Source organism: Artibeus jamaicensis, unplaced genomic scaffold (assembly GCF_021234435.1).
Source record: "Artibeus jamaicensis isolate MK-2021 breed Jamaican fruit bat unplaced genomic scaffold, CSHL_Jam_final scaffold_1964, whole genome shotgun sequence".
NCBI lineage: Eukaryota > Metazoa > Chordata > Mammalia > Chiroptera > Phyllostomidae > Artibeus > Artibeus jamaicensis.
The window spans coordinates 20,760,962-20,778,847 of record NW_026522030.1 but is presented as its reverse complement, the minus strand read 5'-3'; the positions used below and the strand labels follow the sequence as shown (position 1 = coordinate 20,778,847).

At 46.1% G+C, this 17,886-nt stretch overlaps 2 protein-coding genes across 8 annotated transcripts in view; one reads left to right on the top strand and one right to left on the bottom strand.

Annotated features, from left to right (window-relative positions):
• Positions 1–16,563, top strand: part of CLTA (clathrin light chain A) — a 34,100-nt gene extending 17,537 nt beyond the window's left edge. The window contains exons 5-7 of one of the 4 annotated variants that reach the window (XM_037144515.2): positions 981–1,034; positions 2,230–2,265; positions 3,228–3,683. In XM_037144515.2, the coding sequence (XP_037000410.1) occupies positions 981–1,034; positions 2,230–2,265; positions 3,228–3,399 (262 nt within the window). In that variant the 3' untranslated portion in view covers positions 3,400–3,683. Of the gene's footprint in view, positions 1–980; positions 1,035–2,229; positions 2,266–3,227; positions 3,684–16,443 lie in introns of those variants that run through there. The other 3 variants (XM_053656454.1, XM_053656455.1, XM_037144516.2) reach the window with 3 other exon arrangements.
• GNE (glucosamine (UDP-N-acetyl)-2-epimerase/N-acetylmannosamine kinase) overlaps positions 4,951–17,886 on the bottom strand; it is a 51,232-nt gene continuing 38,296 nt past the window's right edge. For all 4 annotated transcript variants that reach the window (XM_037144518.2, XM_037144523.2, XM_037144522.2 and 1 more), the window contains exons 7-12: positions 17,299–17,509; positions 15,076–15,205; positions 14,508–14,729; positions 12,526–12,708; positions 10,518–10,634; positions 4,951–9,959 (exon numbers count right to left, since the gene is read on the bottom strand). In XM_037144518.2, coding sequence (XP_037000413.1) covers positions 9,724–9,959; positions 10,518–10,634; positions 12,526–12,708; positions 14,508–14,729; positions 15,076–15,205; positions 17,299–17,509 — 1,099 coding nt within the window. In that variant the 3' untranslated portion in view covers positions 4,951–9,723. The remainder of the gene's footprint in view (positions 9,960–10,517; positions 10,635–12,525; positions 12,709–14,507; positions 14,730–15,075; positions 15,206–17,298; positions 17,510–17,886) is intronic.

The following is a 17,886-nucleotide window of genomic DNA, read 5'->3' as shown; positions in this document are numbered from 1 at the left end:
GCCCACCCACAGTGGATGGCGTGGGCAGCCCGGGGCACCCTGGTCTAAGCCAGCCTGTCCCCTGCAGTGTAAACTCCGCCACTCAGCAGGCCCCCACTTGCTTGTCCCAGAGCCCTGCCATTTTGAGCCATTCCTGTTGCGAGAATCAGGAAGGATGAAGTGCTGGCTTCTGGGCTGCTTGACTTGACCTTGTCAAAGTCAAGTCTGGCCTGGACTGAGCAGGCAGACAGAGATGGTCTTATTCAGGGACACACTGTAAACCAGAGCCAGAGCCCTCATCTGCAGTCCTGTTCATCATACCTTGCCTCCAGCTGCTTTTTTCTCTAAAGTGGGAATTTTGAAATGACCTAAAAGTGTTCGTAGAATACTGAAAATTGATCCCACCAGCTAGCGTGGGGAAGCAGCGGTTGGATAATTCAAGATAAAACTGGCTTTGGGACCTAGCAAGTCTGGCAGCATTCATGCCCGGTGATAGTTACCGAGGCTGGTGACGTGGCCTCCTCCTAGTGCACACCAGCCGGGAAAGTACTGACATACAGGGAAGAGAGCCAGGTAACTTTGGTCGTGAATTCTGCCCATTGCCTCTTACTGCTGAGCAAGTTGCTTCATTCCAGGCCTCTGTTACCTCATCTGTAAAATGCGGTGAACACTCAATGTCCTAGGTTGCTGGGGTTGAGAATTGAACCAACACAATGTCTATAAAAGGGCTTAGCCCATAAGTAGGTGCCTAGGAGATGTTCACTGTGGCTGGGAAAGGCAAAGGGAGAGTCCCTGTGGGGAAGGCCAACCCGGAAACTGTCCACGCCTGCTGGAGTCTCCAGCGCTGGAAGCCTCCCTTGGGTTAGGATGGATGGAGCCTTGGGAACAGCTTTCCCAGAGCACAGTTGTGCCTCTATTATGGATTTGAGATGTTTCTGCTTCTCAATGTTCTCTCTTTTTTCCTGCCTGCTTGCCTGCCTTTTGGACCTCTTGCTGTATAGGGTGGCAGATGAAGCTTTCTACAAACAACCCTTCGCTGACGTGATTGGTTATGTGTATGTTGCAAAACTAATTCCTTTTGTTTTGATTCTATTTTTTGTTTAGAGTTAATGCACCTTTTATGCCACACGTTGCTTTGCTTTTTAAATTATTTCAAATTGACACTGTGGGGGCTGCTTAAGAGTTATAAGCTGGGGGTATATGATCCATTGATTGCCTTGCAGAACCATGACTTCCTACAACTCCGATTGCCATTTGTCATATTTCAGTTTTGGAGGGAAGGGAGGGAGCTGACTCCTTTTCAAAATGTGGGTCATTCGTGATCTTGTCTGGGAAGGCTTTGGGACTGGAGGGCTCTGACCTCTTGCTATTGCTGCCACCACTCCCTCCCTGTCCCAGGTGGGGAGGGCAAGTGTCCCCACATGGGAGAGGTGGATGTCCTGGTTGGAAGCCAGTGGGGACAGCAGCATTTTCTACACTTGGCTCCTTTGAAGAACATGTGGGGTTGGTTGCCTTCTCCCTGGGGCAGAGGGAGGTTGTCTCTGCTGGGCGCCTGTAGTGGTTTCTCCACGGTCTTACATGTCAGAAATTGCTGTGTAGTGGCCAGCTTCTGGTGCCCTGTCCCCTCGCCCGTGCACAGAGAGGCCCCAGCCCTGAGGTGAAGATGGCCAGAGCTGTCTGACGTGAGCTGCTTTGGCTTTTTCCTCCAAAGAAAATTGCATCTTCTCTGGAAGGCCTTTTGTTTTGTTTTAGGGATTCCTACTACCAAAGCAGGATTGCTGAAGACTTGGAAACTGTTTCCCCCTTAAATATGAGGACTAGACTTTGAATGAAGAAAGATGAGGGTGGAAGGAGGGAGAGAGGAATTGGTGGGGAGGGTGGCCAGCAGGCTGAGAGGTCTGTATAGCCTCTGGGGCCTGTGATCTTCAGGTGTTCATCCTCTGAGAAGGCAGAACTGGGTTTCGTGGGCCCCCAGATACATTTACAGTGAGGCTTGTGAAATGCTGGACTTACAGGTGGTATTGGATTTGATTTTTGCACATTCTCTCTGGAGTAGAAATGGAGACTAGAAAGGTCGAGTCTGGGTTTGCTGGGCAGCAGGGTGGCCCAGCAAAGCCAGCTGCACGTTCCCCAGCGTAAATAGAGTGGCAGGGGCATGTCTAGCTTACTGACCATCTGCATTGAACTCATTCTCATTTTCTATATCTGACCTAAAGTTTCCTTGTTTCTTTTCTTCTCTTCACCTTTAAGCACAAACATAAACCATCCTTGCTACAGCCTAGAACAGTTAAGTAAATCTTTCTCACTGCCCCTAACTGTGTGTGCCATGCAGTCGCAGTGTTGTAGTGGCTCTGGCTTCAGCGGTGTTTGCCACGGCCATCCCTGTGAGAGTGCGCCCCTCTGTCCCCACGGACCAGTCATCTCCATTGCTTTTGCTTTGCCCGTGACGCTTGTTGGAGTAGATGAATCTAGTGTGTCTTCCCTCCTCTTATCACTGTCCACATTGTGGGCTAGAGCTCCCACCAGCTGGTTCCCAAGCGGGGGTGGGCTGACCTTGACTGAAAGAAGGTTGGAGCAGCAGCTTACCAAAAAGCACCTAACGTTGATTGGCTCTCCAGCCACCATTGGGTGCCCACCCCTGCCACAGTGGGCTCTCAGTGGCTCAGGGTACCTGGCTGGAGGGAAAATGGCTGACCTGGAGAATGTCCTAACAAACCCTTTCCAGAATGGCTTTAGTGTCTAATGCCTGCTAGCATGGGAGCTTCTTTTGAATTCCTTTTGATCTGCCCTGTTTCTCTCCAGCCTTAGGAGTAATCCAGAAGCTGTTGTGCAATGAGCTGTGGGCTTTTTAGAAGTCTCTAAATTTATTTGAAACTTAGTACAGCCCTAACATAAACTACTGTGCAAGTTCTTGACAAGCCTCTGCTTTGCTTTTAATGAAGGCACTTTTAAGCTGGCTGAGGACTTGTTTTGTTTTTTTTTTAATGCTCTGTGTCAGCAGAGAGAGAGCCCTGAACCAAACACCTGTATTCCAACATTTTACACGGCAGGGCAAGGCACCCTGTGCCAAGGAGAGCTGGCCCTGCGCCTGCTCTCCAGTCCCACCTGGGCCAAGGGCTGTGATTCTTCAGAGAAGCAGAATGCCATCAAGTCAGGCATGAAGATGCAGTTGCTTCTGTAACAAGGCAGCCACCGGGTAGCTCACAGGGGTTCTGCATTAAACCAACATATTTTGTTGTTGCTTCCAGGGCAGCAGAAGAAGCCTTTGTAAATGACATTGACGAGTCATCCCCAGGCACTGAGTGGGAACGGGTGGCCCGGCTGTGTGACTTTAACCCCAAGTCCAGCAAGCAGGCCAAAGACGTCTCCCGCATGCGCTCTGTCCTCATCTCCCTCAAGCAGGCCCCCCTGGTGCACTGAAGAGCCGCCCTGTGGAAACACTACATCTGCAGTACCTTAGTCCCACTCAGTGAGGCTCTTCACGTAATTGGATTAATCATGTTGAGTTCTTTTGGACCAAACCTTTCGTCTTTAGAGTTGTTCATTGTTTGTGATCGCATGTTTCTTCCTTCAACCGTGTTCTCCCTGGCATTCAGAGAGGAGGGGGAGGTGGTGGCAGAGGAAGGGAGGGGTGCCTCCAACGATAGCCTCAATTTGTGCTTTTTGTGTATTATTCTGAGAATAAATTTGTTTCAAATGATAAACACGAAGCTTCATTATTGACCTCAAGATGTGCTGCTGTTTGGAGTGAGGTTCCAAGGAAGCAGGAGTCACTTTTGCCATTTCTAGGGCTAAGGCAGCTCACTGAGGGGCCTCCACCCAAGTCTGAACTAAAATAGCTCCAAGTCTCTATTGTCTTTGGAAGTTTCCATTTGAAAAGGGAGTTCCAAGGCCAAAAGTTAACCCTCAGTACCCACGTAAGAGAGCTGTGAATTCTCACCAACCTGTATATTTCTCCCAGATGGCTCATTTGTCACTGTCCCTTACTTTAGGGCCTTGGGTGGTACAGTTCAGTGGCATGTATTTCTCTGGGGTCATACACTATAGTGAGACATTTACTTTCAGATTCTGCCAGTAAATCTGAGTCAGACTGGCATTCACGCGTGGCTAGTCCCATTACTCTGGATCCTGCTGGCACTTGGCTCGTGTCTGTTGTCAAGTCCTTCATCTAGATGGGCCAGTGGCCACTAGGCACATGTATCTACTTTAAAATAGAAAATACATTCTAGTCCTAGTTACATTTCCTATGGCATATGTGGTTAGGTAGTATCCAAACGCACAGCACAGATCATAGAATATGTCCAGTGTAGACAGTTCCAGACCACACTGATCCACACATCAGGTGCCTGTAAGAGACTGCTCTGTTCGGGCATCAACATGTTTATTATGTGCCCTCAGAGCCTGTCACATTTTAAGTGATAGTTCAAGCAACTAATAAAGCCGTATGTCAGAAGTCTGCTTGTAGTTACCTGATAGGATTTCGAAGTTGGAGCTTGATGTAAACCGTAATACCACACTCAGGTAGGTTTGCCATTGTGAAGAAGGAATGTCCACTGCCTCTCATGGCAACTATGTCTGAATGGGAGAGGAACCTTCATTACTTTCTAGCCTCTCTGCTCGTTTCTCCCCTTTAGCCACCCCAGGCTACAGTCAGGCAGTCACTCACTGTTGTTCACCACCAATTTGTTCTTTCTGGGCCTTGCTAATGCCATTCAAAATGCCAAAATCTGGCACTGGTTGGGCAGCCCGGTTGGCTACAGCATCACCCTGGGACACGAAGGTGTCTGTTCCATCCCTGGTCAGGGCACATATAAGAAGCAACCAATGAATGCATGATAGGTGGAACGACAAATTGATGTTTCTCAAATCAACTTTTAAAATGTCAAAGTCCAGTTAGGAACTAGCCTGAAGGCCACCTCCACAGTGCTCCCCTTACCCCCCCCCCCGGGCTCCCAAGGGCCCCTGTGCAAGGCAGTGTACCTTTTGGTGTTCGCTTGGTGGTGCCACCTGGATGGGTCTTGCCTCCCATACCAACTGGGCTTCTTGAAGTGGGTGTGACAGTTGTGAAATGTCAGAATAGTCTTCTGACATTCCTCAGATCGAGAGGTGACTGGATAATATTGTGAGAGGGATGCTGTGCGACTTCCAAGGCTAGGTCACAAAAGGCAGGGCAGCGGGCTCGCTGGAACACAAAAGCTCTGGTGATCCTTGAGCCACTGTATAAAAACGCTCTGCATCTGAGGCTGTCACCCTGTGAAGAAGCTCCAGCCAGCCCACATGGGGAGACCTGAAACCATAAGCAGAGACAGATGCCTGGCCCGTGCCTGGTGTCCCAGCCGCCTGTTCCTCCAGCGGCAGGCACTGACTAAGTGTATCAGACACCCTGCGGCAGAATTGCTAAGTAGGGCCTTTCCCAAATTCCTGACCCACAGAAACCATGAGAGAAAACAATTACTGTTCAAGCCTCAAGTTTTGAGGTGGTTTGTGACAAGGATTACTTCTGAAACCTACGTGACCCACACGGGGCTACATAAAAAGGAGGGAGTTGGTCCCAGGGACTCAGTGAGTGCTCAGCATTTACTTTCAAACCTCTTTCCTCAGATCACTTTGCTTTTTATGTCACATTTTTAATGTTATTGAACATAGCACTGGAAGTCATATCCAGAACAACTTGGCAAGGGAAAAAAAAGGAATCCAAATTGGAAAGGAAAAACTAAAATTCAGTAAAGTTGCAGATACAAAACCAATGTACAGAATTCTGTTTCTATACATTAATATTAGAAAGAGAACAATACCATTTACAACTGCATTAAAAAGAATAAAATACCTAGGAATAAATTTAATTAAGGTGGTAAAGATCTACACACCGTCCGACATTGGTGAAAATGGAAGACAACACAAATAAATGGAAAGATATTCTGTGTTCATGGACTGGAAGAATTAATAGAGTTAAAAATGTCCATACTACTCAAAGCATTCTACAGATTCAATAACATTCCTATCAAAATTCCACTGGCATTTTTCACAGAATAGAATAATCCTAAAATTTACATGGAACCACAAAAAAACCTGAATAGCCAAAGTGGTCTTGAGAAAGGAGAACAAAGTTGGAGACATGCTCTCTGATTTCCAAATATATACAAAGCGATTATAATCAAAACAGTATGGTACTGGCATAAAAATAGACCTATTAATGAAACAGAACAGAAAACCCAGAAATAAATCCACACATATGTGATCAATTAGTTTACAACAAAGGGAGCCAAGAAGATACAATCAAGAAAGGACAGTCTCATAAATTGCATTGAGGAAACTGAACAGGCACATGTAAAAGAATGAAACTGGACCACGATCTTACACCATACCACACAAAAATTAACTCAAAATGGGTTAATGACTTGAATGTAAGACCTGAGACCACAGAACTAAAAAACAGGCAGTAGTAAGTTCCTCGACTTCTGTCTCGGTGATGATTTTTTGGAATTGACACCAAAAGCAAAAGCCACAAAAGCAAAAGTAAACACAGGGGACTATATCAAACTTAAAAGCTTCCACATGGCAAAGGAAACCATCAACAAAAAGGCATCCTACTGAATGGAAGAAAATATTCGCAAATCGTATCTGATATCCAAAACTGAGCATAAAGAACTCGAACTTATAACTCAATAGCAAAAAAACCCAATGTGATTAAAAAAGGGGCAGAGGACCTGAATATTTTTCAAAAAGGGATATGCAGATGGCCAACAGGTACATGAAAAGATGTTCCATATCACCAGTCAGGGAAACGCAAAACAAAACCTCACACCTGTTAGAGTGGCCACTATCAGACAGACAAGAAACACCAATTGTTAGCGAGGACAGGGAGCAAAGAACCCCCGTGCTCTGTTGCTGAGAGTGTAAACTGGTGCAACCACTACGGAACACACTGCAGGGATGCCTCAAAAAATTAAAAGTAGAGCAGCCATAGACCCAGCAGTTCCACTTCTGAGTATCTGAAGAAAACAAAAATACTTAAAGATATACACACCCTGTGTGCACTTCATCATTATTTACAATAGCCAAGACATGGAAATGAACAGATAAAAAAGTCATGCTGTGTATATATATAATGGATTATTCTTCAGCCATAAAACCTATGAAATTTGCCATTTGCAACATGGACGGACCTTGAGGGTATTATATGCTAAGTGAAATAAATTAGAGAGAGACAGGTACTGTCTGATCTCACTTAAATGTGGAATCAAAAGAAAAAAACAAACCAAGCTCACAATAAACCACAATGGATTGGTGGTTGCCAGAGATGGTGAAGTAGATGGTGAGTGAAACGGGTCCAAAAGTACAAATTTCCAGTTACAAAATAAGTAATCCATGGGGGTGTAATGCACAGCATGGCTAACTACAATTAATACTGTATCACATATTTGAAAGTTGCTGATAGTAGATCTTAAAAGTTATCACAAGAAACAAATTCTGTAAAATATACATAATAATTCTTTATATTATCAAAGTTTTTTTTTGTTAAGAAATAATATTAGATGCCTTACAGAAGTTACATGACCTTCAAAAAGTTAAGAGATGCAACAAGGTAAATCTCTTCTGGGAATGGAAATGCTTTTAGCCAGTGAGTTAATTTAAGAACAAAACAAAACAAAAGTGCTAGGATTTCCGCAAGGAAATACATTTATTTTTTTCTTCAGAATTTGGCTCAGTAACAAAAATATTTACATTAAAATAAATTAAGATATGATTATGTTGGAATATATTAGTCTTTCCAGGAACTGAAAAACTAAGATTTGGCTTTAGATTCAGTACCATCCTTCATATATTTGGGTAGCAATGCAATTGTCTGGGGTGGGAAGTGGTTACAGATTTCACTGAGGAAGGACTGGCGCCCCTTCACAGTGCGCCCTCCTGCCTCAGACACTGATGGCCGAGTGGACCAGCTTCCCTCCCAGGAATCACCGGGAATGTTTCAGCAATAACCAGGACCTGGAGATCATTTCAGGGCTGGTAGAAAGTTCTAAGAATCAGTCAATCTATCTTTTCACATTAACCCACCAGGAAGGAAGTACTAATATAATATTGATTCCTTCACTTTATTTTATATGCTAATACTGAAGCAATGTATTGTAGAAATCTTGAGGTTCTCCTAAAATAATAATTTGAGAAACATATGCATATCATATGCTTTGTTAGGTCATCTAAAAGTATCCCTAAAACCTATCACTGGCAAAATTGACACCACATAGAATATTTGATCAAATTATCTACTTATAGATAGTGCCATGGATAAATCAAGGCGTTACTAGTGAGATACTAAATAAAGCTTCTGCAAGTCTGCAGTAAATTCAAATACATTCATGTTTTGAAAGTTTTTTTTTTAAGTAATTTTTAATTTATTTTTAGAGAGAGGGGAAGGGAAGGAGAAAGAGTGGGAGAGAAACATCAGTGTGTGGCTGCCTCTCATGTGTCCCCTACTGGGGACCTGGCCTGCAACCCAGGCATGTGCCCTGACTGGGAACCGAACCAGTGACCCTTTGCTTCACAGGCCTGTGTTCAATCCACTGAGCTACACCAGCCGGGGCTTCATGTTTTGAAAGTTTTTGACATGAGAGGTTGTGTAGCTTAGCAGAAAAAGCAGAGGGACCTGGGATTGAACCCTGTCTCTGAGACTCACTGGAGACATAGCTTTAGCTTGGAATTCCATAAGCTGGGAATTAAAACACCTGTTTTACAGGCTTCGAAAATTTAGAATAATGTATTTGAGATGGACTGAGTTCAGAGCTGGCACACAGTAGGCACTTCATAAATGGTGGCTGTTAGTTTTTCTTCCAGGTTGCAACTGACAGCAAGAACCTTGGCAAGAACCTTTGTATCTTGGCAGCAGTGAAAGCCCAGAACCTCACTTCGCTGGAACCCAGACTCACAGACACGGGCTCCAGGTCTGACGTAGACGCTGCCCGCATGGCTCTCTGGGCCGCACCCCGCGCAGGATGAAAAGTTACTACAGGGAGAGCTGTCTGCTTGTCAGTAGCAAAAATCCTTTGGGAGGACAGTTAATCTCCTTTCAGAGGCTGTAAGTCCTAGTGGCTTCTCAGCTGTCCTTAAGAAGATAAGCACAAGGTCACTAAGGCCACTGTAGTTCAGATCCCTGGTCTGAAGTTTCTCAAGGTTCTAGGAGAGTAATAACGAGTAACCTTGGGGGGCAGTGACAGGTACATGTCCAATGTCATGATTGTGGTAATGGTTTCACAGTTGCATACCTTTGTTGAAGCTTATCGAACTGGGCACTTAAAGAAAAGTTCTCTTCCAAGGTGAGATTTGCTTTTGTTTCCTGACTAGATCCCTTTTGCCATCTAAGTTTAGGGCCAGAGGAGGAAGGATTAATAATCCAAACTCCAGTCTTAAGGTCACATTCCCAAGCACAGCCTGCAGGTCTGAGGGGTACATCTAGTAAGCAGAGGCCAAAGGCTATTGTAGCTGCTGTTGGCACAGAAAACTGTGAGTGGTATTTGTAGGGTCTGAGCCCAAATGGCCCAAGAAAAAGCAGCATCTACAAAAATGGGGATGGGGAAAGGTGACTTTGGAAGAGGGGACTAAAAGCACAAATTTCTCTGCCAGAGTCACCTGCTATGTATCAAATTTAAATAATCAAATTTGCTTTTTAAGAAATGTGCATCCGAAAGATAACCTGATTCCATTAAGGAGCTCTTGAGTTTCGGTCTGTGTCCACTACCGGGAAGCCTAGTAGACCCTGCGAGTCGTGTAGTCCAGAACCATGCTGGCGGCCCCGAGCAGGGCCGGGTCCACCAAGTCCGAAACCACCACGTCCACGTCCTGCACGGAGGGCAGGGCTTGCTGGCGGATGACGTCTTTGACAGTGTGGATGTAGTGACTGGCCAGGATTCCCGAGAGGATCACGAGGGAAGGATTCACGGTGTGGAGGATGTTCACAACCCCAAGACCCAGAGCCGTTCCAGCTACGGGAAAACAAAAGTTTCAGGAAGGGAACCAAATCAAAAATGCCCAAGGGAAGGTCGCAGAGCCAGTGGCCAGGAACACTGACGCGGGACAACCAGAAGCAGTGCCTGTGAAGTGGTTCCTGGCTTATTAGAGAAAATGACCACGGGCTACTCTGAAATGAAAAAAGCTGGGTACAAAACTGCATGTACCATACAACGTGACCTCAGCTATTAAAAAAATAGAAATGCTGGAAGGAAATGTTAGTAGTTGATATCTCTGAACAGTAAAAGTCAGTGACACTTTCCTTAGTCTCATTATTTCTCTAAATTTCCTATAAAATAAGTCATTTCATCATAGCTGTAAAACTCAACAACAACAACAAAAACATTTAAAAAGGCAGTGCTGCCAAATACTGTGAAGGCGATTGCCTTTTTCCCCCCTCTCACTAAGCAGAAAAAGTACGTCTGGATAAACACACAAGAGCACCTGTCCTGAGGGAAGCTGGGCATCCAGGGGAGCCCCGGTGGTCCCAGGGCCCGTCCCCCGTGCCAGAGCTGCCAGGAGCCGACACTCACCTGTTCTCAGGATGCCCTGGGCCTTTGCATTGCCGAGTTTGGCAGCCTGGATGAGATGGAGTGCCCCCACAGCTTCGTCTTTCGGTACTGACATCCCTTCCACCAAAAGCAGGTCTTCTGTTGGAGCAGAAGTAAGAAGCAGCAGTCAGTAATGAGCTATGGCAGCCCTGTGGGAAGGCCAAGGTTACAACTGTGCTGGTGGGCAGCAGGCCCTGAAGTGGGAAGACAGTATTTTCCTTTCACATTTGCAAAGCTCGCTGTTGATAAACATCCACACGCATGCCCTTGTCGCCCTCTTGTCTGGGTATACATCGACGGGATGTCCCCAGTTCTGATCAGAACCTCCTCCTCCTCCCTCTAGCCCCCTCACTTCTCACTTTCATACGAAGCAGTGTCCTTGAAGTGTCCCCCCCACCCCACCCCACCCCACCCCCACGTAAATGATCAGACTCCTCTGCATTCATCTCCTTCCCTACCCAACTCAGACGCAATGTGGCCTCACTGGCCAGGCCCCCACATCCTACGGCGGGAATGCACAGTGCCTATGGCACAGACACGGACCTGGTTCAGTCACCAGCTGTCATCTCCAGCTGGACGACCCTTCCATGCCATGTCACCTCCATGTTGCTCCTCTCTGAGAGACTGGGGGCATAATATAACAACACCTACCCTGGCAGGATTATGTCAGGGGTTGAATGACATAATGGACCATAAAGTACTTAGTTCAGCATGGGCCAAAGTAAAAGCTAAAAAAACAGTAGGTATTTCTGTAATCTAGAGTCACCGCCCGTGTCCCTCCCTCCGCTGGTCATCGACCCAGACGATCAGTCTCCTTTCCGACCTTAGCTCCCATTCCTGTGCTCACAGATTCCACTTCCTTTTCAGTGTAGTTAGGCTTCTGCCCCCACCGCTGAACTTAAATTTTAAGATAGGCACTTTCCCCTAAGGGGGCAAAAACAATCTTTCTGTAGACACTACATAAACAGAGAACCTTTCTGTGGTATTAGAGTTTCATGGGGTGAGATAATCAGGAAAAAAAAAAACCATCTAAACAGGCTCCTTATGGGGGGTGATGATAAAAATGAGGCAGAAAAACACTTTTCAGGGCTTCAAATGATGCCCTTGTGGGCAAAGCCAATGAACTTTTCCGATCTCTCGCAGCAGCATTCGACACTACCTACTGCACCCGCCCTGAAACTCTCCCCCTTTGGCTTCCGTGACTTTCCCTTTCCTAGTCTTCCTCCCACCCCCAAATGCTGCTTTGCAGGATTCCCTTCTTGACTCTTGCCTCCTTCCAGGTCTCTTCCAGAGGCTACACCACCACCTCACGGCTGACTCCCAAACCCTTCCCTCTGGCCTAGTCATCTCCCCTGAGCATCAGAGCCTGTAGCTGGCTGCGTCTCTGCCACCGAGACCTGTTCTTCGTCTCACCTTCTCAGCCCCAACCCGTCCAACCAGAAAACTGGAAGTTGCTCTATAGAACTGTCCCATTTAAAGCCACCCTCCATTCAACTCCCATTTTCCTCCCAGAAAACAAAAAGTTACAGTTCAGTGAAGAATCTGCAATTCAGATCTGACTGTATCCTTCCCCTAAAACTTTTCAGTGGTCTCTGTTGGCCGCTGATTCTGGCTTGCCTCTTACTCCATTAACTCCGCCCTTCATGCCTCAACAGCACTGTTTCCAAGCTTGGAAATGTCCCCTTGCTCATCCAAACTTCCCTCACTGGTTCTGCCTACCCTCTGACTCTAGACCTCTCAGGACAGCACCCTCGTGCTCTTTTCACCACATAGAGAGGGCACCCTGCCGTCCCCACCACTGGAGAGGAAGAACGTTAACACACGTCAGGACCAAGGAGCCTCTCCTACTTCCGTCTGAGAACCTCCTTTTCTTATAGGCAGGGTAAAGGTTAAAAGTTCTGGCTTCAGTGTTCCTCTCTCCAGAATATCTATCTACTTTGAAGTACTGTTCTACCTTTGGCTATTTAATTCCTCAAGAGAAAGAACCCACCGTCATGTAGTTTTTTTGCTTCCTTCTGCAAGGCCATTCCAGAAGCGTACGCTTCGATACAGCCATGGCTCCCACAGGAGCAATCGGGCCCATCTAGAGACACAACGAGGTGGCCGAGTTCCGCTGCGCAGAAGGAGCTTCCATGGATCAGCTCATGCTGATGGATGATTCCCCCGCCAATTCCTGTAGTGAGAGAAGCGATTGTTCAGGAGGCTCTTCAGTGCAACAGCAAACTGATACGGCAGTGCCTGGTGTTAAGGAAAGCTTTGGGATGTGAAGTTCTAATATAACACTAATTCTTAGATAGCTGAAATTTACTAAGGACCAAAACCTTATTTGGCATCATTTTGGATGGGGATAATTTTGGCAGATCCTCTGATACCTTTTGTGGCAGCTGCTTGGCTCAGTAGATTTCAGCTTCAGCAGTGGCGGCCAGTCTGTGTATGCCCGGCCTCACCTGTGATGGCAGGTATCACCTCAGGCACACACTGCCCACTGTTCTCACCAAGGCTTTCTCCGACGCTAAGGAGCTTCGTCAGCCATGTAAACACCATGCCCAGAAGCAACCCTCAACCAAGGCAAGACAGGAGCCAGCAGATCCAAGTGGACAATTCTGGATGGTACTCTGCAGGCTTCCAGGGAGGTCCTGGTAGATTTCAGCCCCTCCTGCCCTCAAGGCAGCTCGGACACCGTGTCCTCTAACAGCTCCTCCTCTGTCCCACTCTTCCCACTCCCTCACTCCTGCTCAGGGTCACGGCCCAAACAAAATGCCCACACCTAAACTCTTGCCCTAGGCCCTGCTTTGGGGAAGACAGTCTTTTTAAGGAATCAAATACCTCCTGCTCTCTTAAACAGAATATGAAATATGTTTTGCCTCTAATACCATCAGGCCTAAAAAATCTACACTTCAGTAATTATGAATAGCAGTGGCTGTCTTCTTATGGAGCTTAGGGTCACTAAGGAGTAAAGGACATTGTGCCTCAGCGGGCTCTGCTTTTCAGTTGTCCTGCCACCGATCACCTCTTGTGTCATCTGTTCCTCTAACTCCACCCCTCTCATTTGCAGCTTATTAACTGCTCTGTGCTAGGAAATGACGGCCAAGTTTGCTAGAACTGTGTCTGAAGCTGAGAGAAGTGTAGGAGCTTAACAGGGTGGCAGCATAATGCAGGGTTTAAGGGCACGCCAGTTTTGAAGGCAGCGTGTCCAGGATCGAATGCTGGCTGGACCATGCACAGCTGAGGCTGTTTCCTCATTTAAAAAACAAACGAGGACGTCAGCAGATATGGCAGAGTAGGGAACAGAGCCCTCCCTCCCAAAAGTCCATCCCTCCACTAGAGCAATGAATAAGCTAGCAAAAACTATCAGAATCAACTTGTTTGGAACTCTGGACACTAACCAGAAATTTGCAACAACCAAGGAAATGCTTAATCAAGGAAAAAAACAACTGAATGTCACTAAGAGCTTTCTGGCACTTTCTGGCCCCATCACCCTCTCCTCCCCAGGAACTGGCATGGCCTTGAACCAGCAGCCCCCATTCCCAGCACAGATGGCAGTGTGGAGGGAACTGAACTAACCTTCCTCTCCAAGAACTGGGTGGCTTGTTTTGACCAGCTCAGTGGGCTTGCCTTTATCTTGCCTACCTCAGAACTTACCGAGGGCTCAGGGGGCCACCCAAGGGCCATTTGTCGAAAACATTTGAAGACAAAATATGCTAATTGGCCTCCCCTGCTTAGGGAAATGGGTAACAGTGGGAGCAAGCAATATACTGACCAAAAAGACTGGGAGGAAAAGCTGGGGAATGAGAAGCTTTCAGAAGGCCACGTACATGCTCAGAAGAGACCCGAGCAGACCTTCAGCCTCCCGTGTGGCTCTGCTCAAGCAGGCCAAGGCGAAGCTGTAAGCTTCGTCTGATGCTTGAGTGCTGATGGTGTGCCCGACACACTCCAGCTCCTGCAGCAGCCATTTCTGACTGCTCCTCTTACCTGTGCCTGTGATAAGTGTCACGAAGTTTTCCAGGCCCTTTCCTTGGCCAAACTTCCTTTCTGCCATGGCAGCGCAGTTGCCATCATTGTCTACCCACACGGGGAGATGCAAAGTGTCCGACAGGGGCGTCCTGAGGTCCACCGAGTTCCACTCTTGAATCAGCTTGGTCGAGTGCAGCACGATTCCTTCCCGGGGGTTTACACGGCCGCCTGTGGAGACACCTGCGCCCCACCGCAAACACGGGGGAGATCATTCTAATGAGCCATCTCAAAGTGTGCTGACTTTCTGGGCTCGGATCACCAATTCACCCAGCAAACCCAAAGACCAGCATTACCAAGGAGAAACTGCAGAAAACAACAAGCAGTTCTGAGCTAAATCTGTAGCCCCCGTAGATACAGCACTATCAATGCTTCCCAAAGGCCTGGGAAGGCCCGGGGCCCACAGACAGGACCCAGAGCCATCCCTGCACAGGGCAGACAGGGACATGATGCAGAGCAATGTGGCAGAACTCAGGAAGTTCTGTACGTAACAAGGAACGTCTCTTGGGTATGTAATTCACAGTCTCACCTACTCCCAAAATTCTGCAGTTCAGTTTTACAGCTTCTGCTGCAGCTTCTACACACATCTGTAGTATTAAGTTGATCCTCTCTTCATAGGTTTTAGGATTGAACTGAGTATATTTCTTAACTATTTCACCCTGAAAGAGAAAACACCACCACTGTCTGCTGCGCTGGTCTCAGCTAAGGAGCACACACAGCAAATCTCTTGGTCTATTTCATGACAAACCAGACACTGCCGTGGGACAGTTCCACAGATGCACAGGACGGCTTCAGAGGCAGCCACTGGCTGGCTGGGTCAGCCCCAGGGTACACCCGAGCCCTTTCCCGAGAAGCCCTTCTGGCGCATGGCTACTGAAACAATGACAACTCCTGGCCACCTGGACAGACCCCTCTCTGAGCATAAGGCCAATGCTGGTTAATCTGAATCTTCATTAAAAGGTCATATGTTACTCTCTCAGACTAATGAATTTTCCTTGCTTAAATACTGAGGCAACTAAGTAAATATCCTAAGCACTTAAGCTTTAATCATCTCCCATAACGGGAGCCAATGATGGTATGGTGCCATGATGCATAAATTATTGTGTTTTGTGATAGATTTTAATACCAAACAATCAAGAATAGTTCCTCCTAATTGTTCTTGTTTTTGAGTTATTTTCTTTGTTCTTCTCACTTGGGCATTATTTTAAGTAAACTTCACAATAATGTTGTTAAACTTTTAAAAGTTTCATTGCAATGTTGACTAGAATTCTGCTAAATTTGTAAGTCAATTTGGAAAGTGCTGACATTTAAAAAGCCCTCAGCATTCCCAGCCAAGGTGTTTCTCAAGCTTTTACATTTTACAGTAAAGTTTTATACTTTTCTTTATGTAGATCACATAGTTGTCCGGTTTAGATTATTCTTTAAAGTTTTTGTTGTATTGTTCTGAATAGGATCTCTTTTTCCATTCTTCTGCTATTAATGGAGTTTTTTATATTGATGAAGGTTAAGGCTGTCACTAACGGGTGCTATTAAAAACAACCTGAAGTTGTGATTCTCAGCCCTCACTGTGCGTCAGACACACCTGGGCGGCTCTGAACCAACACTGGTGCCCAGCCTCCCGCCGCAGAGCCCGGTGTGATCCATCTGCGGTGGGAGCCCGGCGTCTGCGGATTTTTTTAAAGCTTCCAGATGACACTACTGTGCAATCAGGGCTCACAAACACCCACTTAGAGGAAAACTAAAATTTTTGCCTGCAATTTCATATCAATAGAAAGTTACTGACACTTATATATTTATCCTAATACCTAGCCATTTTACTCAATTGTCTTATTAATTCTATAACATTGTTTATTCACACTGCCTACAAATAACACTTTCTATTTTACCCTGTCCACAGTCTCCATTTCTGCTGTTTGTTCCACGCCTTATTCCCTTCACAACTTCCAGGATAATGTTCAGCAATGTTGTAGAGGATGTCCTTCCTTTCCTCTCCATTGCAGTGATGATGCCTCTAGAATTCTTACTGTGAGGGGTGCTGGCTACTGACACGGAATACATCTTATGTTAAGAAAATATTCTATGAGTACCTTGTAAAGATTACTAATAAAAGAGGCCTTCTGGCTTCTCTTAAAAGATCATATTTTGTTCTGCTTTTCTTTATTGACCTAAACAACTCTGCCTATGAAGTCTTTGCTATTTCTAATAAACTCCTGAAACTTTATACACAGACAGGATCTCAAATGAAGACTTTTCTTGTGAAATCATTGAAAAGCACTTTAACATGGACGCCGTGGGGTTTTTATTATGAAGGCTCTCTCAAGTTCTGGCAACACCGTGGTGATGGTTCACCGAAGGGACTGGAGGTGTGCTGTGCTCAGCCAGAGTCGTGTGTAGAGGAGAAGCAATTCCCCTCACATCGGCCACACCCTCCCCAGGTGGTCAGTAACCCACACACGCCCTAATCCACGCTGATAACCAATACAGAGCTTCAGGTCTCTTGGGGGGCAAAAGCCCCTCTGGGACCTCGGGTCACCCACTGGCAACTCAAGTGCGCTCCCTTGGCCTCCGAGAGAATCTCACTCCTTTGAAGTGTTCCTGATTAGTAAAACAGCGACAGACATTTTGACGGACCCAGAAAGTCAGTGCTGTGGGCGAACAGTTACAGGATTTCATGTGTGTTTCTAGTCCTCCCTTCCAACTGTACTTTTTACAAACCAATTACTTGTAAGACCTCAGGCATTCGTTCTTTTACCTTCATGCTGACTATTGCAACTCGGAGGTTCGTCCCACCGAGATCAACAGCCAAAGCACTCAGAGTTTCAAGAATATGGTCAATGTCTTGAGAGATGTTGTCCTTCACGGGAGGAAAGCAGAATTTCTTTTGCAGTGGCTCTTGAAGATCAATAGATTTGAGAAACTTCAAAATCCTTGGAACAGCATTTCCATCCCCATATATCTTTGAACTGTAATATCCAAAAAGTCAAATTAAATGATTTTCTCATACATACTAAATGATACTGAGGACATGGTGTTCATGGAATCTCAGACCCGAGGTCACAGTTTCTACTTTTTCCTTTTAAAACAACATCTGGATCTCTCCAGCAACACAGCAGCTTCCTATCCCTGGCGAAACGTCTAATTCCATTGTTAATGGAAACACAGCTATTTTCCAGCCTGAGATACCATTAAAAATGCTTACATTATCAAAGAAAAAAATATCTTTGTTAAGGCAATTTCAGCATGTAACAGTCTGAAACAATGATTTTTTTTTTTGGTGATAAAGGAAAAGAGTCTTTATTCAAAAGTGTCACAGTTTTGGAATAACAGCTTTCCACATGCT